The sequence below is a fragment of the Athene noctua genome, chromosome 2, assembly GCF_965140245.1.
Source record: "Athene noctua chromosome 2, bAthNoc1.hap1.1, whole genome shotgun sequence".
Classification (NCBI taxonomy): Eukaryota; Metazoa; Chordata; class Aves; order Strigiformes; family Strigidae; genus Athene; species Athene noctua.
The window spans coordinates 142,916,875-142,941,947 of NC_134038.1; the positions used below are offsets into that span (position 1 = coordinate 142,916,875).

The 25,073-nt window shown below is 39.4% G+C and overlaps 1 protein-coding gene across 5 annotated transcripts in view; it reads right to left on the minus strand.

The window, feature by feature from the left end:
• Nucleotides 1-243: 243 nt before the first annotated feature.
• Nucleotides 244-25,073, minus strand: part of SATB1 (SATB homeobox 1) — a 94,235-nt gene continuing 69,405 nt past the window's right edge. For 3 of the 5 annotated variants that reach the window (XM_074898089.1, XM_074898088.1, XM_074898092.1), the window contains 3 exons: nucleotides 5,184-5,387; nucleotides 4,585-4,680; nucleotides 244-1,936 (listed from right to left, as the gene is read on the minus strand). In XM_074898089.1, coding sequence (XP_074754190.1) covers nucleotides 1,448-1,936; nucleotides 4,585-4,680; nucleotides 5,184-5,387 — 789 coding nt within the window. In that variant the 3' untranslated portion in view covers nucleotides 244-1,447. The remainder of the gene's footprint in view (nucleotides 1,937-4,584; nucleotides 4,681-5,183; nucleotides 5,388-25,073) is intronic. The other 2 variants (XM_074898091.1, XM_074898090.1) reach the window with 2 other exon arrangements.

Genomic DNA, 25,073 nt, shown 5'->3' on the forward strand with positions numbered 1-25,073 from the left:
AAGACAGGTTATGATTTTCATAACCAAACTGTGCTTCTCTTTGAAGTATGTTATCTAAATTCAAATTTTAAGAAGGTGATTAAAAAATTCTGCCTGTGATTTTAAAGGAGAACAATTGAAATGTCATCTTCAAAGTGGTGGCAAGAAGGTACAATGTGCACTAAGAACAAGTTCTTCCAGATATACACATACGCAGACAAACCCTGCCATATCATACCATACAAACAATTTTAATTGTGTAGTTACAGTCAATAACCACTCCTAGTCAGAACATTTCTGCATAAAGAAAATTGTGATACACTTATAAAAACAGCCAGCTGTAACAAAATAACTGGTGTTTTCATAGCAATAAACTCATAAAAAAGAAATACACCTTTATACAGAAAATTTATACAGCTGTAGCTTTAAAATTGATTGTAAACCAAAGGAAGACACATTGCAAACATCAATTATTTTCACATTAATTGCATAAGTTTCTAAGGTGATCTATTAGTTTTATTTACCTAAGCTTATTTGCATGATAGTAAAAATTGCATACAACAATAAGAGTGAAGCTTATAGTATGAATTGCTTGGATAACATAGAGCACTTTTTATAGGCAACTGTGTAAAGCACATTTTCTCTATTTAAAACTTTTAAGACACTTTGTTTTACTGCCCATCAAAATACATTTATAAATAGAAAAAAAAAAATCAGTATGGTAACAAGAGAAGCAATATTACATTTAACGGAAACTTCCAAAAAAATTAATTACAACATGATGCTGCAGGATCTACAAATAAATAATGAGGACTAAATTGTGTTTCACATTTTCTTTTTCATTTTCTTTAAAACCATGTAACAATGAGAATGGAAAAAAAAAAATACAGTGACCTTTATTTCCAAAAGAAAACAAATCTGAATTACGGCAGTGCCATATAATACAAGGCATTTGTTGGCATATGTTATCTTTAAACTGCATTCCACAGTCTATAGTTCTTTTGTAACATACAATAGAACAAGAGTAACAAACTCTTTTTATTTTATTTTTTTAAATAAATGTGAGATTCCAAAGATCAAGTGTGGAGTGCTACAGTAATAATTAAAAACCAAGAACAAAACAAAAACGTAAAACAGTAAATCACAAAAGTTGTAATGCTTGTCTGAAGGCTCCAGAATCAAAATCACTGGTATCATGCTTATTGGGTACACTCACAGTGTATCCAGTGAACACAAATTAATATCAAACAATCCTCAACGCTTCATCTGTTGCTGCGAAGCAGTTTGTAAAACAGAGTAAAACATCTAGTGCAGTCTGCATTATCCTTTTTTTCAACTTTTGTGCAAGTTTTGGAAGATTCATTGGCCAAACAATGAATAATAAAGGTTTTTGACAGAACGCAAGATGGAATTTTCATTTCATTAGTAAATACCAGCGGCACTGTTGAAAGAAAATAATACTTTTAGATCAGTCTTTCAATTCAGCATTAATCTCTGTGTTCCCTTCTACCGATAACTCTTCTTCTAGTTTAACAGAAAAAAGCGTGTTTGCATTTTTGTCTTGGATGCTGTCTTCTAAATCCTTGAGCAACTCTTCCTCCTTGTACTCTGCAACATCCACCTCCAAACCAGAATTGTCTTTCAGCTTCCCATGGTGCTTGAGATAATATCGCTGGTTCTGAAAGAACTTGATAATGGTGTACTTGGGCAGGTCAAGCTGAGCGGAGAGAGTCTGGATTGCTTCTTCATCTGGATACAGGCCTACATCTTGTATGAAACTCTGTAGGATCCCTAGGGCTTCAACAGAAATCTTTGTTCGTGGTCGGGGTTTCTGACGATTTTCATCCTCAGATTCAGCTGGTGATGCTACTGTCGGTTGCCTTGGGGGTAGTCTGGGACCTGGTTGCTGTTGCTGTTGCTGCTGCTGTTGTTGCTGTTGCTGTTGCTGCTGCTGCTGCTGCAAGACAAAGCACAGCATTTTTTTCATACATGTATTCTTGCTCACATTTTGTGTACCAAAAAATCCGGGGAGGGGGGTGGAAATTGCAATATGCAATTTGCAACAAAGGCTTACTAAGTTTGAAGAACAAAAAGGAAAAAAAAAAAAAAAAAAGCAAAAAAGCCCATTACTGCTGAACCAGAATTAAAATACGAGTTAGTAACTCTCTGCATACCTTGCACATGTCTGTTGTATGTGAGCAGAGGTGGGGGATAAAGGGACAGTGGGATATGGACAGACAGGTGGAGGGAACACTCTGGCTTTGTCTGACTGAAAGCGCCAATGACGTGACATCGGTGCGGTTCAGCTGACAAATTTTAATGAACATGCTCCACAAGTCAAGTGCAGATGAGACAAAATGCTAAGTAGGTGACATAGTATAGGATTAACTTGACCAGCTTAGCCAGAACTGTAGCAAGGGCAAAGTGAGAAAAGTGCCAGATGAGGGCAAACACACAGGAGCTCTGCCAGCAGCAGCAGCTGCTGCCCAAAACCAAGGGCTGCAAATCTCTAGCAACAGCTAGACTAAGGGACTGGGGGGATCAGGGAGGAGGAGGAGAGCATTTTGGCTAAGTGAGGAAATATCCCAGTGCTGATCTGACCTTAGCAGGCACTGAAGTATCGTCACACTTGCAGACGTTACGACAGAATATGTTAGCTGGAAGCGCCTAATGTCACACTGTCAAACCCAGCCTCAGCAAGGACAAAGAGAACTGGAGGTAGGAAATCTGTGTTTCCCCTTCTGGCTCTGACATCTCTTGTCTGTGGTCTTGGAGAGGGTCTGTCTTGCCTGTGTTCAAGTATCCCACGATATACACAGGGAACAAACATATTTACCTGCTTCTGTGTTTGTGCTGGGGATTATTTAGTTAATATTTATAAAGCACTAAGATGCAAAGCTCTAAATAAGTTGCACTATTATTATTAGAAGGGAACATGATGCATTCCAAAAACTCAGGCAATGAAAATGAGCCAGTATGCACATCAGAAGAATAAGATAAAGCAAATCATGATGTAAATAATTAACAAGAGTTTAAAATGAAGTTTTGCAAGCATGGATTCAGAAACATTCTTAAAAGGTGAGGCAGTGAGCTCTTGGGACAGAAATGTTTTTCTCATCTACCACCGGAGTACAGTACACTATAAGATCATGTTTAAAATCAAAAGTAAATTTATCAGATAGTGTTTTTGTTGACAATTCTTTCACTTCACAGCACAGGAAGCACTGGTTAGTAAGATATTTTGGATCAGCAAATTTCTTGTCATATGGTACAAACCACCAGTTATTATTAAAAAACAACAGCAGCAAAACAAGCAGTTGCTATCACTACATTTCATTTCCCTTTGCAAGACTCTCTTCGACAATTTTTTGTGTGTTGGTAGTGGTTTCAAAGCTTCCAGTTGCAGCTCACTTGCAGACCCCAAGCAACACAAAATACTGTATGAATACCATAAACACTGGAGGAATTACAATTCTGTCCACTTCGCAGTGCCACTCCTGGTTGTGGAGACTTCGCATAGGTCTCAACACCTGCTTTAGAAGCCACTACTTTAAGTGATCTTCACATTGTAAAATCTGACAGAAATTCTCGTGGAATTAGGGTTCTTGCCTCATCCCTGTTCACATGCTTTCATGTTTTATGGTCTGTGAGCAGTCCCATTCAAGGCTTCAATCCCAAAGAGATTCACGACTACTCACAGCACATTAAATTCTTACAAGACAGGAGGCTTTATGTATACAGTTTGAAAACTTGTGTCTTGGATACATATTTATACATCTACAACAATTGCCATGTAGAAGAGCAGAGACAAAACTCAGGCCTGATCTCCCAATCCTTACTCTTACAAGTCATATTAAGAGATTACAATGCAACTGCTTATGTGAATAATATTTGCAAAATCAATCACACAACTTTTATCAACAAGGCAAGAAAATCTAAGTAAGCGGAATAGTGGTTGAATGTTTATACTGTGCATAAGCTTCTCCTTTTATCCCCTTAAGAAGCAATTTTATTAAAAACAATGTACATTTTCAAACAAGTGCTGTTTTATTACTTAATATAGATCTTTCTCTCTCTTTTTGCTAAATCAAACAGCAAGTTTCCAGGCTTTCACAATTATTTTAGTACTTGATATCCTAAGGGATTGTCTTATTCAGTTTGCTTTATCTTTAATATACACCCGTGTTGTTTCTAGCTGTGAGATAACTCTATCCTTCCTAGCTTTGTAAATATTTTTCTGTATAGGTAATACAAATGATACACTGGGATTTCAGCTGAGGTTGGGAAAGCACAGGGTAATATCTGCCCTTTAAGAGGGAGCAGTTAAAAGGCTGACCTCAGGTCTTTCGTGAGAAGGGATTAAAGAGTCCCCAGCTCCGAGAGACAGCAGTCCGCGCTGCCAACCTGGGCTACAATATTTAGTGAAACAGCCACCCACGCCCCTGGCTCGTGGTGCCCGTGAGAGCAAAGGGGGGCACATCCCCCAGAGCAGGGGGCACTGCGAGGGCTGCCCCAGCATGGAGGGCGGCTGTCTCCAAGCCCCGTGGCGTGGGTCCTGCATCCCCTCCTCTCTCTCCCTGACACAGTGCCCTTGTGCCAGCTCACCTGCGGAGCAGCACCCAGCCAAGGTCCAGCGGTCAGCAGGCCTGGTAAGAAAGCGCCTCTATGCTCTCCTTTCCCAAGGGTGGTGGGAGAGGGGCTCTGAAGGAAAAACAAACAAACATTGACTCACCCCAGCCTCGGCTGGGGTTAAAGTGGGATGAGGAATCCCCTTCCCTTCGCTCCTACCCAGGGCGAGCCACCACTGTCGAGGGTTCGAGCTCAGCTTTTGAGTAGCAGCGCAACAAGGTCCTCCCACTTTGCTGGTAAGGTGTTTGACAATCGATGCCAAACACCTCTGCCTTTGGGTCCTGACACCTGTCTAGCCAGGGACAGCCAGCAGGGAGGCTCGCCCTGCCCGGCACACAGGTGCCGCTGAGCCACCGCGTCCACACATATTTGTGAAAAGCCACCGAGCTGAAACAAAAAACATGGGTGGTCGCACGATCTCCTTTGAACTCTGGTGGCAGACAGCAGCGTGCTCTTATCTCATACCAGGAGACCTGCATTTAGCCTGGCCGGGAGGAAAGAAACACTAATTTCCTTTGCTCTGTTTAAAGCTTTATTTACTTAGCGCTCTGCGGGATTGGCCAAGGTAAACTAACCTGAATCTGTTCTGCTGGCACATGGATAATGTGGGAAGGCCTGTCACCATGGTGATGAACTGCATTGCTTTCTTGTTCATAAATGGCATCGCGTTCAGGCTGAGGAAGACTGAGGAACCTTCGGATCATGGAGAGATTCTCCCAGAGGGTCCTGTTCTCTGGTGAGGGATCTTCTTTCCAACGTAACAGCTCACAGAGCCACCCCTTGAAGATAACACCAGCAAAACATTAGTTTTTTTCCTCACTTCACGAGGGGCAAAACGAGGGTGAAATGTGTACTTTAGAGGTGCTGCATTCTCTCACGCTCTCCCCAGGTAGGAAAGGGCTTTCACTTAAAGCAAACACTGATACACCAAGAGGCTGTTGCACTATTTCAGACACTCGCCATGCTTCAGCTTTTTGGAAAGCACCTTCTCCTTCGTCCCGCACCACAGTCCTGTTGTTTGTTTGCTTAGAAACAAACTGCTTGTTGAAGGCAGAATCCCCTACATGCTCCCCTCTGCAGGACAGGGGTTACACCGATGCCAGTATATTCTTTCTGCTGCCTATTTTCTTTTATGCATGGCTACACCCATCTGAGAGCATCAACACCGTGTTTCAGGAGCCGGTAGATTATCTGCTGAGCAATTTTTAAAATCCTGGTACTACCACTGAAAACAAGCAAGAACTTCAAATATCTGCCTTGAATATAGGGCTGCCTAATGTAAATCACAGCAGTTAGAGGAGCTCCCTAACATCCTTTCAAAAGACAGGAATCCTTTGACTAGACACAGTCAAGTAATATCTTCTTCCTATCTGTTACAAGTAGAGGTACCTCTGCAGGTGAACTTATTTCAAGTGACAGATGACTATCAATTTCAGGATTTTTCTCACAGACCCAGTTTTACGTACACTATTAGGGCTTGGGGGGGAGCAAGATATATTCAAGCTTCTGATATACCCTTTAGACCATTTTCACATCAGAGGAGAGCAAGTTGCCTAAGAGCTTACCTACTCTAAATCAGATGTGGTTTTGGGATACATACTACAAAGCTGGCTACAGAATCCCCTGCAAGAACTGCAGCGGTTGCTAATTTGCTTCTAAGAGAGACATACACGATCGTCTTGAAAATTTAACAATTGTTTCCTTATGTCTTCTTAAAATTTAATTGAGGATTATTTTCTTAATTGTGCATTGGTAGTTTTAAAAGAAAAGTGCAAATGCTCTAGCTAGGACAATGCGCATCACCAGAAATTTTCTGGTATATTAAAAATTAGAAACAAAATATTACATGTATAAAACATGCATGCTTCATTTCTTTTAGCTTCAAGAACCTGTTTTCAAAACTAGGTCCATGCAATTTTATTTCTTAATGCTGTAGGAAAGATAATGTGACGTTTTATTGAATCAACAAATAATATAAATGTACAAAAGCTTTTAGATCCTTTTTATATGTACTGGTAGTTGAAAAATGGTTTATCCAGACTAGTTTACTACTAGATACAATAGATACATAGATACAATATAGATATGTATTTTCCTGAAGACATTCATATCTTTAGCAAACAGTTAATAAATGCAGTGTAAAAATATTGCCACGACAGGAAGAAGTGAAAGTAAACAAATAATCTTAATGCATTCATATTGTATACGAAAATATTTAGTGAGGTGTGTATAAAAATTTGAAGTATATTCTCTTGGATATAAGTGGAAAACTGAACAAATGACACAGGAGAAAAAGCCCCCGAGAAACAGATAATCAAAATGACAAATGTTAGGGAGATGGTGGTAGCAGAGCTGAGAAAGCAAAAATTTAAATGGGGCCAAAATCTGCCGGGTACTCACTAGGTGTGCTAGGGAGAGAGGAGAGAGGGAGGAGAGCGGCGGCAGCAGAAGCGGCCCCCAGCACCCTGGGGATAGAGTGCACCCCATTCCCTGACCACTAAGGCTGCATGCTAGGTATTGCCCAAGGTTTAGCAAGCTGACTGGGAAATGTGGCCAAATGACTTCGTATAGAGCACATATCATACAGCCTGTCCCAGCTGGAATCGTATGGCATGTTTTTAAAACAGTAGGAAGGGTCTGTGGATTCTGCCCCCCCATCATAAGGCACCCTGCGATGTGTTAGCACGTTAATGTATGAACTCTCCCTGCCCCTAACAAAATGAACATGTTGCTCGCAGTTCTCTGCCCACCTTGCTTCCATGGGGATACGTGCTGGATTACGGTCAACAACAGTATTAGTTTTCAGCAGCGAGTTAAAAGAGATGCAATCTGAAAGCGTAGGTACTTTGGGATGGATGAGAGAAGAAGATGAAGTGAAACAAATCTAGATCTTCTAACTGAAATGCAGTTACAAAATTTTTAATTAAAGCAAAAAAACCCAGCCTGCCCTGAAGCATAACAATTGTCCTTTGGTTGTCTGGAGTCTGCATTGCTTCACATGGAAACTGTTGGTCCTCTTTCTAAGGTGGTGAAACAGGGAGCAGAGCTGACTATCATTTGCAGTTCAGTGAAAGTAAAAAAAAAGACAAGACAACCTGTCCCCTCCCATGACACCTCTCTAAGGTATACAGACAGACTGGAAAAGAAATTGCACCATGCATTTAGAAGTTGCACATATTTTGTCTGGTGACCATGTGAATCACAGCTTCTTTTTTTAAAAAAAAGGCAGTAGAAATTCTTTTTAAATGTCCAGTGTTAAAAATAATTCCTAAGAATCATATTTTACACTCATATTTCACAACAGTTTTTGTTAACAAATTCCTCCTCCCCTTACTGTCATTTCTGTTTCTATATTTACCAGATCAGACCTTATTTTCATTAATTACTGATGGCTAAACATTGTATTTCCAGTATTTTTCTATCAATTTTTGCACTGAAATAATAATTCTAATTCCTTATCTAAAAACAATTTGATGAATTGTAACCTGAAGCATGTCTCTGCTAGGCTTTCAGGGAAGCAGCGATTTTGAGATACTGAAATCAGATGCTTCCGACACAGTACACACAATAGACTGCTATTCTACCAAAATGTCTCTTTCCCACTGGATTCATCACATTTTTAAAGAAGTAGACATACTCTGATGAAATGTATGATGAGCCACACGGAAACAACTAACTGAATTCTTCTCAAATTATGAGGATAGAAACAAATTTTTGGTCTTCATGGTTTATTTTTGAAAACATTTATGAAAGTTGATCTCACAAATATTCTCAGAAGATGTAGTGACTGGGCAGTAGGAGAGGCTGTAGGAGTTTACTTGCCTAAGAGACTAAAAACTTTATACCAATATGCTTCCTTTTGGTTCAAAACAAATAAACAAAACCATAAGCATTTAGTGTAATTTCAAGTTCAGAATTCCGTACATGACATAACGCTCATCCATGAAAGTCAGCTCAATCAGAATGTATGAAATGCTTTTTGTGAATTTTAGGAAAAGTAATCATACAGACTTTTCTAATGGTGAATTTAAATTTGTAAGGTTTTTTTTCCACTTGATCTAAATAAGTATGAACTGCTGTAGTCAATGCAGTTGCATTACAGGTGAACATAACAAGGCTGACTTTTTTTCCCTTTCTACTCATATAAGTCTACAGCAATTTCTGTCTAGTTCAAACAATTTATTCTGAAAGAGGGCTTGGGCCACTAGGTTTTTTCTGTCTTTACAGTCTTACGGGAAGTGGAAAGGACCACAAAATAATAATGAAATATTTACAACTCAGATTAGATCACAACCAGTTTATACAGCATATATAGTACATTGTTTAAAAAACAGCCTTAAAATAATTAAGCTGATATATCTATGCAGCAAGGCAAACCCCCCAAAACTCTGCACTGACATTGGAAACAACCTTGATTTTAAAACAGAGTAAATTTGCCAGGCAACATTACACTGAATATAAAGAGAGTACAAAGCAAAATATAAACATTAGCCACATGTAAATATGTTTGGAGAACTTTCAGGATGTTACTACTTTTCAAACTGACAAAGTTTAATTTGACACCTTCTGTTCTAAAACCTTTGTTTCTATTCAAAATCACGCCTTTAGCTGCTATCAATCACTATGCTCTCCCTATTACTTAAAATACTGGCATGGGCCCTGGATAAGCTGAAAATGCCATGCAGATGAATTCTGAGATAATATGTTCAAACCTGTTATATACAACACAAATCCTGTAAAGTTATGTATTGTAAACCTACATTTATTGGGAACTAAAAGTCTTAAATCCATCTGCTACAAAGAAAATACTGTTATGCACTTTCAAGTAACCAAGTACCATCTGCAAAGGTCTTGCTACAGTAAGCAAGAAAATGGTGAAAAAAAAAAAAGATGCTAAACCTAAGATATTTAAAATAAATAAGAGTCTTCTGTCTGGTTTTCTGATAGGGATTTAGTAAAGAAACATAAGACATTAGAGGAAAAAAACCTGTGAAAGCCGAACTGCCAAACTATTGCAGAAAAAGCGCAAAGAGGATAACTGCCAAACATTAGACTCTGCAAGACCCATGAGCATGCTTATTTTAAAGAAAGCATCTATGCATTTTATCTGTGTATCCGAATGCTATTTTATTCAGTCTGACCTGTGCTGTGTTTAAATAAAATCTTCTGCTCTTTCACATAGAGTTTCTAACAAACTATTCTTGCATTCTGATATCTTTCTTACTAAAAAAAAAAAATAAATATAATTGAAATCAGCACTTAAGGTGTAAATACCAACCTTAACTAGATCAAAGAGTGTTGCATTACGATCATGAAAGATGTTTTCTGGGCAAAGCTTTCCAAATCAGCAACAAACACATCCAGTCAGGGAAGAAAGGGCTTCAAGGTGGAGCAACTGAACTCTTTTGTTTGGTGAATTTGTTACAGTCATAATAGTTTGCCAAATGCTGAGTATTTCTTACAGAATAACTAACAAAGACTCCAACATTTTTTAGAAGAGCTGTAATTTGAAGCTAAGAATGCAAAACATTTTAGAGTATCAGTGCTAAGATATGAACAGTTTTTCTTCGTTATAGTATATCTAAGATTATTTTGTAGCATTCTCTGGGGCATATAGTATAATAAAAATATATGGTGTTAAAAGAAATCAGTCTAAATAGGGAGGTATTTGATACAAACATTTTAGCAGAAAGTGTGAATTGCATTTCAGCATCTACTGTGAACAAAGACTAAGTACATAATCCATTAAACAGTACTTCTAACTAAAAAAAAATTGAGTATTGTAGACTAAAGTAGGCATTTTGAATGAGCACATTTTCAGCAACTAACTATAAAGCTAGCAATTTATCATTCAGCAAATAATTTTCTACTTTTAAAAGAATCTGTAAGTGTTACTTATGCTAATGAAGACTGTTTTTAATCTGCCCACAAACATGCTAATAGAGGGCAATTTTTTTTTTATTTACAATGCTGAAGGCACTCCAATTTATAGAACACAGATATGAAATTACACTTGGTAAAATGGGCTCTTAATTGTCTAAGCAACCCAAATCCTTCACCTTTAACACAAAAGCTTACAGACAAAACAAAGGAAAAGAACTCATGGACTAAACTTTAAATATTGACTTTTTCCCCTTCAAGAGCCATCCAACTTGCTTTACAAATCTCATTTTTGTTCCAAATGGCTGTGTTCATCATAGATGTTTCCCCTTCTTTTCAAAACAGAATCCATGTATAGAAAAGAAGAGAAAAGGCCGACATCACCACTACAGTATATGCATATAGTCTCAGTCCCTAGTATTAAACTTGTAAGCTGCTCACTGCACAGAAAGGTTGCTTTTGGAAAAGTCATAATACTTTGAATGAGATACATAATGGTAGCAAAGGAGTACTGAAAGCATTTTAAATTATTTACTAGGTTAAAAGGGTGAAATGGTACTTTAAATACATCAAATTTCATCATCTGGGCCATTTTTTGGTGGCAAAGTGGTATTGATCTTTCCAAATGCTTAAAATTAACTATTTCCAGAAGGTCATTATTTGATTAAAGGCATTAAAGTTGAGGGCAAGAAATGATGCACTTTGTCTTCTTTCCCATTCAAATAATCATGTAATTTAATCAGAACTATCCCTTCATGTCCTGTAATAAAAATGTTTGTCTTAAGATATTGTTCTTTACCTAACATATTAACCTTTAAATGTTATGAAGTTCTTAAGAATAATCTCTGCTTAGAGAAGATTCTTCCATAATGCAATGAAAGGATCTCCAGCATTTAAATTGATAAGGCCAAATTTCCCTTACACATTGATTGGAAAATGCATTAAACCCTTCAACTGAGATTTCTCAGTGTTCAACAGGATCGAAAATTCAGAAAGTTCTGAATCAGTAAGCTCACGCATATGTCATTGAGAAGCAAAATAAACAAATGTTACTTCAGCACAAACAAACACGACAAATAAGTAACAATGGACATTGCTTTAATTTATCTGGGAAATGCTGTTTGCGTTACCATTGTATTATCCAGAAAAAATACAGCAGGGAACACCCACTGCAGGGTAAGAACAGAGCATTTAATTCAAAATTCATTTTCAGGCGGAGATTACTTAAATCTGGCTTCTTTTTGGGTGAAATACCTGTGGGTTCAGACATGGGAACAAACCTAGATGATGAGAGACGTCCTTTTTAGCCTTAAATGTTCTTCTGGAATTTCCTGACTGCTGGAAAATTTATTCTGACTGCAGGTTTATCTTTCCTAAAATACATAAATTGACCTTATTACCTCCTATGCAAAGCTGAATAGACCAAAATGCTTCACAGAACTGAAGTCTGCTAAAAGAAAGGCCACTGGATATTTTTATAAAATTTTAGCAAAACTAATAATCTACCAGATTTAGCAGTTTTTGATTACTAAGACATTTGTTAGTGACAATCTTTTCAGTTTTGCTTATATTTTCAAGTAATTTTAAGCTCTGACTTCTGTGAGGCACATACTTTCGAGAAATTTTGAAAACTGCTGTGAATGTTCGCTACTTTGGGTTTTCCCTATCTTTCTCAAAAAAATGTGTATCTTTAATTCAAGAAGCAAAAGCTGGTTTTCAGTCTGTTCCAGAAGATGAGGAGCGATACCAGAATGCCAATGTCTCTTCTGGAGACGTGGCCTAAAGTGATAGTAAATGTTTCCAGAAAGATTGTTGCCTTAGTATTTTATTTACACTAATCAGCCTTAAGTTTCAGACTTTGCCTTTGAGCATTCCCCTAAATCAGAGAAAGTTTGAAACCTGAAGTTGTCCTTTATCTCCAGATATTTCTGGTTTATCTGTTTTACTGGCTTTCATTACTAGAACATTGAAAGGAGAAGCCAGATGTGAATTTTTAGTAAATCTGTATCTGCCTTCATAATAGATGAGATTTAGTAAAACAAGCAAAGTGAAAACGTCACAAACTCATAGGGCTTTTCAGAAGAAAGGTAAACGTCACTAGCAGGAACAACTTTCTTTGAAGAATGCTGGAACAGATTAAGACATTTCCTTAAATTTCTTATGCAACCTATTGTTCAGCTACACCACCTGTCTGGATGCTACTGTCACCTCTTCTCCAGGTTGTGAAACACAAATGACCAAACAGTTATTAGTGGTACTGATATTATTTCACCACATCTTTTTGGTGATATCTGAGGGGAAAAGGATTCCTAATGTCTGTTCTTCCCTCTGCCTTTTCTCCTCTCTGGCTGCAGCACTTAACAATTAAATACATATTTCTATTCTTGTAAACATCCAAACAAAGAAATAGGAGAAAGAAACTTGCTAAAGCAACCTCTAAAATTCAATGACGAGCAGCAAACAAGTACAGAAACAAAATGACCTGGAAGGCTGTGGCCCTGCTCCCAGCCTCGTCTGTTGTATTAACCTCTCCTTCTACCTGGAGCCAGGGCCAGCAGCTAAGAGCCAGTGCTACCGAAAAACTCCTTGGATTAAGGTCTGAGGCTGTATCAAAACTGGTGGGTAAATTCCCTGTGTATGAGCACTTAAGAGGTACTACCAGCTCATGGAAAGAAAAAACCTAACACGTAACTCTAAAACTGACTGAAAACGTGAGTATGATCACTTTTTAGTTGAGTACAGAGGGAACTGAATAATAAGAAGTGAAGGGCTTCTTCCAAGCCTGGTATCCCGGCTCTCAGCCTCCTCCACCTTTCCTTTCCCTTGTTCAATGGTATCTTTTTCACAGTGCTTAGCAGTGATAGATAGCCACAAACCCTAATCAAAAACCTAATATGTATGCCTTTGAAAATCTTACATAAAATGCAACAACATTCATATGTAAAAAGAAGGGAAAGAAAAGTAATAGATGCCAACAGCGGGTGAAGCTTTATTCTGCTTTCCTCTATTCTAGATCCTTCCTCTTTCACACACACAATTCAACTGGCATTGTAACTGCAAGATACACATGACAAAAATGGACTTAACAATAAAAAAATCTAAACAAGAAAAAACAACTGCTAATTATTAAATAAGTCAGTCTTAGTCTGGTACATTACTTTTTATAGTACTGGCATATAAAATGGGTCAGTGGGTTTCACAGAGGGTGACTGGTAATATATGGCCCTTTATCTTTTATTTAAGTAGAGAGAAGTACTGATTTCACTGCAATACCAATGCTTCCCTTGAAAGCAAATACAACCCTAAATTCAACCACGACCCTTAATAGCCCATATTTATTTATTCTTAAACATGCAATCAATTTTTGTATGGCAGCTATATCTGCAGTTTAGTTAAAGTCTTTATTAGGAAGAGCCTAGCAATTTTAAAAAATCTTTTTTACTACTATCAATTTACAAGTGAACACCAAATGTTTATTATTACATTGCTTACAGAGATTTAACATTTGCTTTGGGGAAAAGACCTCCAGTAAAAAGGCCACAGGGCCAAAGTGTCACTTCCGTAATTACTTATATGTGTGTATATCATGTTGTTAAATTTATTTTTTTTTAAAGATTATAATTTCCCAGAAGGAGTAATTTAAATCCATGGCTTCTTGTCATATGTTTTTTCTTTCCAGAATTCATTTTGGATCAGGGGAAGATCTAACACACACTGAGGAATCACAGGCTCATAGATATTTGGACTTCACTGTAAATTCAGTTCAGCTGACAAGATGTTCCAACAAGCGACATCATTCCAAAACATACACAGCTCAAACCCGTTCTCAGACATCCCTTCACATTTTTAAGGCCTAACTAAATGTTTTGATATAGATTTGAATTAGACATTTAAATATTCTGAGAAAAGTTCTTTTAACTTGTCTCTTGCAGTTTATCTGGCTTCCGTGGCTTTCAGTTTCATAGTGAAGAACACTTAACGCTCTGACAATGCCAAGGGTGAGGGGAGTCTTAAGGAAATTGAAAAGAAACATTTCCCCAACTGTCCTCCAGGTTTTGTTAACCACAGACACAGTCAGAAAATAACACCCATTACATCAATAGTTTAAAAAAATCTTTAAAATCCACACCTGTGAAAGGCAGACACCTCCCAGCAAATGAGAAGGGAACAGACAGAAGCATCTATCTCACCCATGTTAAAATAAAGGCAGTGAAGCCCTTAGAAAGCTAAAATACCCTTACTTGTAGCATGGTTGCTTGGGGCATAGACCTAAAAGAATAGGAAAGCTGAATCAAAAGGGAAGCTGGAGAGATCGAGTTTCTCCCTCCTGGGTGGGAAGCAACACAAGAGTGTTTTCAGCTGGTTTGCCGTCAGGATGAGGACAAGAACAGCCACAAGGGAAAAGCTCCTAGAGAGAGCAGTGCTTAGCGTTAGACTTTTCTTCAGTGGCCAAGAAAAGTGCCAACCAAGCTGAGCCTCAGCCCCAGCCGTATTTCCAGGCAGCAGCTTCAGTAGCAGCTTCTGCCCTTAAATCAGGTGCTGCATGGAGCAGGCACACTTCTTCCTGCCCTGATCACTCTATCCTGTCCCCCTTCCCCAGGTAAAAAGAATCAATACCTTTTGTTAGACTTTCTCCTCATATTAAATAAGAGTAGCAAATGATTTCTCAGAGGTGAAGCAAACTGGCTGCCCTAAAGCAAAAATAAAAAGAATCTCATTCAAGCCCTTCTTAGCTTTTTTTAAAAGTAACTGGTTTTATATAAACAGTGGAAAGTGCCTATATCTGTAGAACTTTCTCCTGCATGTTACACACAACAGAGATGCTAAGCACCAGGCTCAGCAAAATGCCTAGTCACCTAAATAAACCCACAGACATAACTGATACATGTGCAAATCTTGCTCAGTTGGGGTTCAAAACTTCAGGGAATTCTGCTAAATCCAAATTTAGTCCAAACATCTTTACTTTACAAAGATCCTGAAATCTATTTTCATATGCTTCTCGAATGTCATCCTGAAGTAAGGGAACATGACACTGCACAGGAATAAAAATGAGATGACCACAGAATAACAATGTGTTTTCAGACCAAATCTGGCAGATTTGGAATTAGATAAATATTTGCAAATTGGAATTTTTCCCCACTTAACTAGCTGCGTGCTTGCCCTAGCCTATTCATTATATGCCAACAGTCTGGGGTGATTCGTAACCAAAAATTTGAAGTTTGACTTATGGGTTAAATTTGAAGAAAATTTAAAAATGAACACAATGAAAAATTGTTAGGAACAGTGAAAGTAAAAATTAATTAGAACAAAAAATTGTCTCCTTTCTCACCTTGCTCCTAGAAATCCTGTAACATTCTTTCAGGTGTTATGTGTTTTGAATTACCCAGTTTAACAATAAGGGAGAAAACACACACCTATTAGTTCTCCTTCCTTTGACCAACAACCCTTCACGTGAATTGTAATCAGTCCCTCCTTTAACAAACTGCTGCTCGGACCGTTACTGTATATTTCTGTTTGCATAAGATGCCTTTATTCTTTGCAGTAACGTGTTTAGCAGTTTTCGTTTTTTCAGAAGGAATTTTACCCTGTCATTTCCTGTTTAGTTACGGGTTAAGCTCTCTTTTGTTTTCTGCGCTGTTTATTTGGTACCCTGCTTCCCCTACTGCCAGGAACCACGGGCTGCTTGCTAACTCCTCAGCCTCCTCCTCAGCTCTGGCACTACAGCTTTGTTTTCATTTCCATACGTCATTAATTCTCGTACAGCTCACTCAGACTTTTCTCCTTCTTTTTTTTTTTTTTTTTTTAATAGTGCTTTAGTTTCTTCATGTTAAAACACCAACATACTGAATCTTCAAAAGCCTCCCGAATCAGTGATCTGCCCACAGCAGGCATGAGCAACCTGGAAATCAAGAACATGGCTCTTTTCCCAGCTAAATCTGTGTTGCCACACAGAGAAAGGAACGACGTTTCACCCATGAAGCCGGCAGCACTGGCGACCAGACCTCAGCACCCAGCGAAGCCCAAGGGCATGGGGTGCCCATGCTGTGCCCCACGCACACGCCAGTGCTTGTGCAAAGCAACTGGGGGTGGGGGGATGCACTTGGGGTGGGATGTCCTCGGTGCAGCTCTGGCACACAGGGGACAGCAGTAGGACAGAAGAAAGGGACAGATGCAGCAAAGGTGGATGGTGATGGTATGTATGGGAGAGGAACAGGGTGGGAACAAGTCAAAGGAGGGCTAAGAGGAGAGCTGTAATGAGAGGAATTAGTGAAGGTAGCAAGAGGAAAACAAAACAGAAGGTGAGGATACAGAAAGCGGGAAGAGAGATTAAGAAAATCCATCCTGCCAGAAGCAGCACCTCTTGTCAGGCAGACAGCAGGTGCTGCCTGGGGAAGAGCTGATTCATGCATCTGGAGTGTAGGAACCAAAACACATCTACCTAAGAAAGAAAAACTAAAAATAAAAGATTCAAAGGAGGTGGGAGAGAGTGCCGTGGTTTTTTGTTTTTTTTTTTTTTTTTCTTTTGGTCATTCAGTGCTTCCTGACTGCATGACATTTTTTTGAATAGTTTTGCGAAGAAACTAGAGCTGGATTTCTGGACCCTTTGCAAGAATCCTGACAGTTCATTTCAGCATTCTCTTCCAATGCAAGGTCTTCCTGCCCTCCTCACCTTACTCCTTTTTTGAGTCTCATTTTTGAGACATCTGCAGCCATAGCACCTCCAGGGCTTCAGCTGCACCTCCAAGACAAGATTTCCCCTTTGTTCGGAGTCGGCATGGACCCTGGGGGGAGTCAGTAACAGAGGTGGCACTGCCATACTGTGAGCTGACAGCACATCCACCCTGACCTACTCGGCTCAGCTCTGGGGGACTAGTAACTGATGGCCAAGTAGTATGAGCATGGATCTTTAACCCTCTCCTCAACAGTCTGGGGAGCAATTCCTGCAGCTAAATTTTCTGCTACAAACTGTGCCTTCAGTGGCTTTCAAAAACCATACTGCTCACCTTCTTCTGACTCTGAACATTGACTCTTAGCTCCCTGTCTCCTGCACTTTCGATATTTCCACTGCATCACAGATCGCTGGCAATGGAAAAAACAATCTCTTACTAAAGCTACTTTTTTTTAAAAAAAACCCCAACCCTCTCCTGGAAGCCTTATTACAGATTAGATTTGACGAATTTCTATCAGATGCACTGCACCACTCCTCTTGCGTGACAATACCTGCCACAGCTTTTTGGGAATCTGCTCAGTTGCATTCTGCACACTTACAATTTTTTTCCTTGCTGTAAGAATTGTTTTAGAACCTTATAATTACAATTTACTATCAAAATTGCATTAATTTTTTTCTCTGTGTAGGAAAAGTAGCCAACAATGATCTACTAAAGAGTAGATGGTTTCAAAAAAACCACCTTACTAAGTGTTAAAGGCTGTTTAATGAGGGAAAGGTGAAAAATTTAACTGAAAAAATTGATTTATAAAAAACCCAAAGCAATTTACAGACAACATTTAGTTTCCTAAAAACTAACCATAATCTGTTTTCTTAAGAAATACTGGAATGTTTTAATAAAATTAAAAAAAAAAATCCATTTCCTGTTTTCCAAAATTCTAGGCACTTTGGTGATTCTTTTTTAAAAAGAACCTTTTCCCCAAAGGAAGAGCTAGAGGGAAGAGTTAGTAAAGAGACAAAATTCATGGTGAAAAACTTTGGCAGAAAATTTTATTTCTGCTAAATTTAGGTAGCAGTGAAGACTACATTTTTGGTTAGAAGCTCTTCTTAAAGCGAGGTGTTTGCTGGCACATTATTTTGAAAAACAGCACAGTAGGATGACTTCCTTAATAAGTGGGCATAAAACCCAGAGATTAGAAAGTCTGAGTGAGAGACAAAACACCCGTGCGCTATCTGATTTCTTTGCCAAAGCAAGGAAGGTCACGGAGAAATAATCTCCAAAGACAGCAGTATCTCTTTCTCCCTATATGTTTACTCTTTTATTTCACTCCTTTACAGTGAAAGACAGACCTTAACACACGCACACACACATGCACACACAAAAGGAAACAACAACCAAAGAGGAGGGGGAAAAAAAAAAAAAAAAAGCCTGAAATTTTAGTTACACCACATGTGGTTTTCATTTGTGAAAAATGAACAAGCTGTTTGTGGTTAAACTGTCTAATCTGCTGTTATCAATCTAGCGCTGCATTCAAGATTTACAGGATACATCAGCTTCTGTGCCACATTAGCTGTAAAAGGGAGAGGGGGTGGGAGGAAAAAGGAGGAGGAGAGAGTTTATCCTGAGGAATAATATTTCCAATGCAGCCACACTCACACTACATCTGGTTGTGCTGGTAGCGGCAGTTAAATTGAAATATTTCACAGCGTGTGTCAGAAACATGCAGAATGGTAATTATGACAGATCTGATTAAGCCTGAGTGCCACTAGCTCCCTGGCCAGCTCCGGTTGTGCAGGTGTGACCTTGTGCGTGCCTGCGTGTGTAAATAAAATTAATTACAAGCGAGAGGGCGAAGGCTTCAGTGACATCACAAAGCGGAGAAACTCCCAAGGGGGAGACCTAATGGAATATTTTCCCTCAGTCTAATAATACAGTTCATATTGACTTGAGGTAATTAGTGGGATCATTAAAGCAGTTTTCCCGGCGTATTTGGCTGCCTGATCAGATTAGTGAAAATGTTCTTCAGAACAAGCCCTGTGTGGTCTGCCAGAGAAGGAGGAAATAAAAAGCAACAAAGCATATTTTGGAATGATAAGCAGCACTGGACTTTTTGCACGGCATTTTGCAGGGCCGGTCTCGGGAGCCTGGGTGCCTGACTCTCCTGACTGATTCAATCTTTCATCCCAGGCGCATGTGCTCCTGCTGCGCATCATCTAAGACTTTTTATTTTTTGTTCTTTTATCCTTCAAAACTACGCTGTCCCTATCCCTTGCTGCTTAAAAAAATCAGATAAAACCCTTGTGGAAGTGCTAGCCTTAGAAGAACTACATTAAGATAACTGGGGGAAGGAAGAAGAATAAATACGTGATCAGCTCCCTTGCACCTCTCCCCAAAAAGCTAACAGAAGATTGAAGGCACCCATTCACCCATTTGAGAATTAGTAACATTTTCATTTCTAACAGGCTTACCCCAGTAAAAACAAAAAAAAGAAAAAAAGAAAAAAAAGAAAAAAGTTTAACTACGATATAAAGTCTTCCACGGTAACAGAACACAGAGCCCTAATCAAGAAATGGACCATTTGTTTAAAAACAGTCTATTGAGCATGCTCTACCTTGCAAATGGAATATGCCAAGCTCTGTCACAGATGGCAAGCTTTGACAGTTCCCATCCGTAGCGTCGATACTCGACAGTTCAGCACAAGATCAGTGACATTCTGTCTCATTAGAGCCACGCTAATTATCACAGCTAGTTTCAGGGGAAACCATGTGTTGCAATGGTCAATTTGAAGGAGTCTGTGCATCAACAAACTGGTAATAAGGATCAGACACCTTATTATATGACAGCATGCTGCCTATGATCTGATTTACTGAATCAGAGGTACTGAGGCAACACTGAAGCCTGATGGGTTATGGAATCGCGTGTACACAATGCGGATCTGAGATACGCTTTAAAAATAAAAGGGAGCTATATAGAAACAATACAAATAAAAATTTTTAAATGGTGAAGTTATAATGAGGACTTTTTTCATTTGTCATTAAGACATGCAGAGATGTTCAAGATCTTGTCAGCCAGTTTTATCTTTAATCAAATCATATAAGATAAATAATTCAAAATGAAAACTGTAAAATTATGGATTATGCTAAATTATAATTCATTCCATACTCTGATTTTTCAGTTTCAGTAACATGTACCAAACATTCCTTATGTTGTGCCGTCTTGCTGCTTTAACAGAATTTTATATTTTGTAAAGAGCTTTCTCTACTTGGCTCTCTTTTCATTTGTACATTTAATGACTTAAACTTGTACTTCTCCTAGCTTCTCCCACACATTCGTGCTCCTTCCACCAGGCAAAAATCATACAAGCAAGAACCCCCCCTTTGCTGTTTCTGGCCACCCGCGGGGCCGCATCCTGCCAGGCACTGAGTGGTTCCAGCCCCAGCACCTCCCAGGGACGTGCTGCAGGCTGAGGCCACGAGAGCATTAAGTATCAACTCCCAACCAAGGCAGGGCAGGTGTGCACCGCATCCCTCCAGGGAAGCTCTTCTTAGGGCTCAAATATACAGCGTTTCCTGAAGCTGCTACCAGTTCTTTAAACGGCCTCTGTGCAGATTGTAAGCCGCATTTGAGCAGCTCACACTGCCACCCGCCTGGCTGGAAGCCTCTAGCCAGAGCAGATTTGACCCCACGTGTAAAGCATGCTCAGGAAGCACACTTTTTCATCGGTGTGTCAACAAATCCAGCCTTTGCCTTACATGTTGAAAGGTCTGCCTGGCCCCAACGAGCTGTTTGAAGAGGTCAGTATAATCCTCTTAGCAGTTAAGTATTTTCCATTCTGTACCTTCTCCTTTGGCTTGAACTCTTACAGGTTTTAATGCAATTATTTTCCCCCTCTGTGCAGATTTCTGTGGGCAATTGCACACTGATACGAGCCACCTCAGATATTTTAAGGCAGTTTCTTATCAGTGCATCTTTGTTGATTCAAGAAGTTGCTGCCTACTTTTTACTAGCAGGAGCCCAAGACTCACTGAAGTCAACCCACTCCACCAAGGTCATACCAGTAATGTGGGATATGGCCAGGATCAATGCCAGCCCTTCTCCAGGTCTACCCGGATTGAGTGATACACAAGTTAACTGAGCTCAATTTTTCTACCCCCTTTCTGAGACAGAATTTAAAAAAAAAAAAAAAATTCCTAAAGAAATTTCCTGAGGCTTTAATTTTTATTTCTGCAAAAAAGATGTTGTAAAACAAATTAAGACACAGGGCAGAGGAAGGACCTGGAGTGCTCTAAGCATTCATTTTGTTCCCGCAATAGAAACTCAGAAATCTCCTTCTCTCATGACTCTGCAACACGATATTTTGTGAAAGAAACAAATCATCTTCTATCTGCCAAGTTTCACAGTTTCACTGAATGACATGCCGCTTTATGGGGCAATTCTTGATTGCACGCAGAAGCCCATCTTGCCTTCTCCGTTCACACTCTTCCTCTCCCATTCCCACTGACACCCGATCCCGTCCTGACTCCTGCTGCTCATGGCACCTCTTCAACTGCCAGAGCAATCACCCCGGGTAGCGGGGGGGGGGGGGGGGGGGGGGGGGGGGGGGGGAATACAGAAAGAAAATTAAATAAAAAGAAAAATAGAGGCGGTTCGGTGGTGTTCTGCAGCTAATATTTTCTAACTAGTGTATCTTGCCTTCCCATGAGGGCGAGGGGTTTATTTTCAGGTGGACCTGTGGAACAATGGCAGATCTCAGAGCGCATTTTGTTTCCACCTCGCGTCTCCCTGTGCAGTATCCCTCCCCGCTCCACAGAGAATCCATTGTACGCCGAGGGAGTGAGAAAGAAGGTTTTTAAGCCAAGATTTAAACCCAGGAAGTGACTCAGCTGCTCTGAGGGAGACAAAGGAGGGTGAGGACTTGTCAGAGATGTGGGGCGACGGGCAGAGGACTGTGCCCCCTCCTGCCTCCCAGGCTGGACCCTACCGGAGCAGCCAGAGGTGCAGCACCCTGAGGAAACTGCTTTGGAAATAATTTCAATACCCCCTCTTAAAGCCACATTGTTACCAGAGGGTTACTCTTGGTGATAAAAAGGTTTCTTTTCCCCCCGCTGGAAAATAGTTGAATAGATTGTTCTATATCTGCGGTAATGGCATGTTACATCTTCGTGCCAGATCCACAATACCGTGCTTGTTCAGTGTGGGAAGCTGTTTAAAAATGACTTTCCTATTAGAGTATATAGCTTAGTCTCTAGATGGAAAAAGCCAGATCAAAGATACAGCATTTATAAAACTGCTGGTTAAAAAGATAAAAGTGAGATAACAGACATCAATTTTTCACTATAAATCTCTGGGTTTACTACAACATTAAAATTTCCAGTAAAAGCAGGGTTTTATATACCTGAACTCTAATGGCCTATTCTGAAAATATTTATGTCAGGAAAAGCATGGTATTTGCATGCCAAAAGCAATTTTAGTGCCAATGTTTAGCATTCCCTTCCCATTTAACTCCTTCCCATCTACTCAAGAGTGTCAGATGCTCTGCCTAATGCCTACCCCATGTATCTCCCCACGCAGCCTTTCAGAGGAGGACGCTCCAGGTGCATACTAAGCAAAAAAGTCAAACACTTCTAATACCACTGCACAAAATGATGGCTTAGGATGGAGTCTGTAGCATGGTCTGAACCAGTGATTTTACCTCCATGCTAAGCATACGAAACTACTCATTTCCAAGGGGCTAACTGCCTAACCAAAGTGAAAGACAGGGGGGACAGAAGGACAGGAAATTGGGCAACACAATGCAACAGCTCAGAAGTAACGGGTCAAAACTCTCTGTAATTAGATGAGGTTTCTAGAGGTATGGCAGTACTCCATTAGTTTTATTCTAAAATTAAAATAAGAGCGTGATTCTGTGAGAACCAAGTGTCTTGCCTTCAACATACAGGCACTTCTATTTGGTGAGAAGGGAGGGCATTCAGCGCCTACCTGGCCATACACAGCAATCAGCTGGATTGATGCTGCAGAAAAGTACTGATTTTACCTATTTATTCTACTATAAAGTAAACCCATTTAGGTATAATAATGCAGGCTAGTGGCCTTATACTGTAGTGCATGAGACTCTCAGAGGTATGGAAATTTATATTACTTCAGTTTTTGTAATTTCCTAAATTTAAGAAAGCTTAGGAACACAACCTGATTTTCAGCAAAGTTTTGCTTTCTTCCCTGCTTCGTACCAGCACGTGCAGCCCATAGCTTTTCGGGATAAACCATTAACATAAATGTAACTTCTCAAAACACAGCAAACATACAGAAAGACTGCAAGTCTCTACTTGCCTTATCTCTCGGGGCTCTGAGGTTTGGGGGGGTTTTGTTTGTTTGTTTGTCTGTTTTTATGGAATAAAATTAGATTTCAGCATCTGTCACCATCAAGAAAAAAACCTCATCCCTGGCTCCCACATGAAAACATTGTAACCAATGCACAGTTACTGAACCATGATGCCTTAATGATCATTACACAAATCAACTTTTTTTTGTTTGAAATAACGAAATTAAGAATGTGCTTTCATAATTACTTGAATCAGACTGTCAGGTTATAAATTTAATAAAACCCCAATATGATTAAATTGTAAAAGTAACGTGTACCACACAAATTTATATATGTGTGGATTCTTTTCATTCTGTCTTAATCAGGTGTGCTGATTAAATTTTAGTAAACAATTTTGTTAGTATTGCCGTTCTACCACTGAAAAACAACCTGGGAGCAGACACAAAGCACTTGGTAAACCTTTCTGTCTTCCTTTTGCATGCATTTTTCTAAAGCTCTCTTTTCAACATAATCTAGAAAAAAAAAAAAAAAGTAGGCCTATTAGGCAGACAACTTGCAATAAAAACTTAAGATTTTAAATACTGACATTAGGTGTTTTGCCAATTACAGTTCTAAAACTCCCCAAAGATGTGATGTATTCAAGCAATTTGAATTATAATAGCTTCCTTAGCTCCTCAGCATAACCATAGTAACTTTTAAAGCATATATTTTGAATTTAACAGAATTTGAATTTATTCTGCAGATAATATATCGATCCTTAAAAATACAGAAACTTAAAAAATATACAGAATTAATACATTCCTATGCAGGAAAAGAGTTCAATGCTTGAAGGAATCTTCTAGCTAAGTCCCAAACTTGTTCAAACCCGTGTGCCAGATAGTCCCTTTTCTTTGCAAAAGCCAACAAGCCACCAGCACAGTACACCATGAAACTACAAGTACGCAAATCATCACTCACCTAAGGCAGAGCACAATCTCACTGCTATCACTTCCTTGATCTCTTCCTGCTCCTGTCACCCCTTCCTTGCCCTGCGCTATGACCTCTGCCCCACCAAGCCCCTGTAGCCACCTGGTGAGTTGAGCATCAGGCCCATATGCAGCCCTTCTTCAATCAGGTAACTCTTGCCAAAGGCACTAACACAGCGCAAGGGAAGATGCTTGGTTTTTAACTCTGTGCTACCTAAATAGAAACTTCTGTAGCGCGTCATTTAATAGCTCTTCTGTACAAAGTGCTCTAGTCAGCAGAACATTATCTGCAGTCTCCTTGCTCAGGCAAGCCCAGACACCTTGCAGATGCTGGCTGCTTAGACACCCAATCTAATGTTGGCCCAAACAGATCCCTTAAAAAACAAATAAAAAATAAAAAGGCCCTCCAGCAAACAACTATCTCTGTCCACTGGCAGAGCTGTTTCAGGTCACACACTGTTTTATACCATAAACCCAGACTACACTCAGGAGTTAATCAAGTTTTTACATCTAAAATAAGGTAAGAGCAGCAATGTTCAATTCTAGTGATTTTGAAAACAAAACTGTTAATCAGCGCATCATTTTCTAATATGTGTCCTCCAGACTTTTCACTATAGCTGAAAGTGATTATCC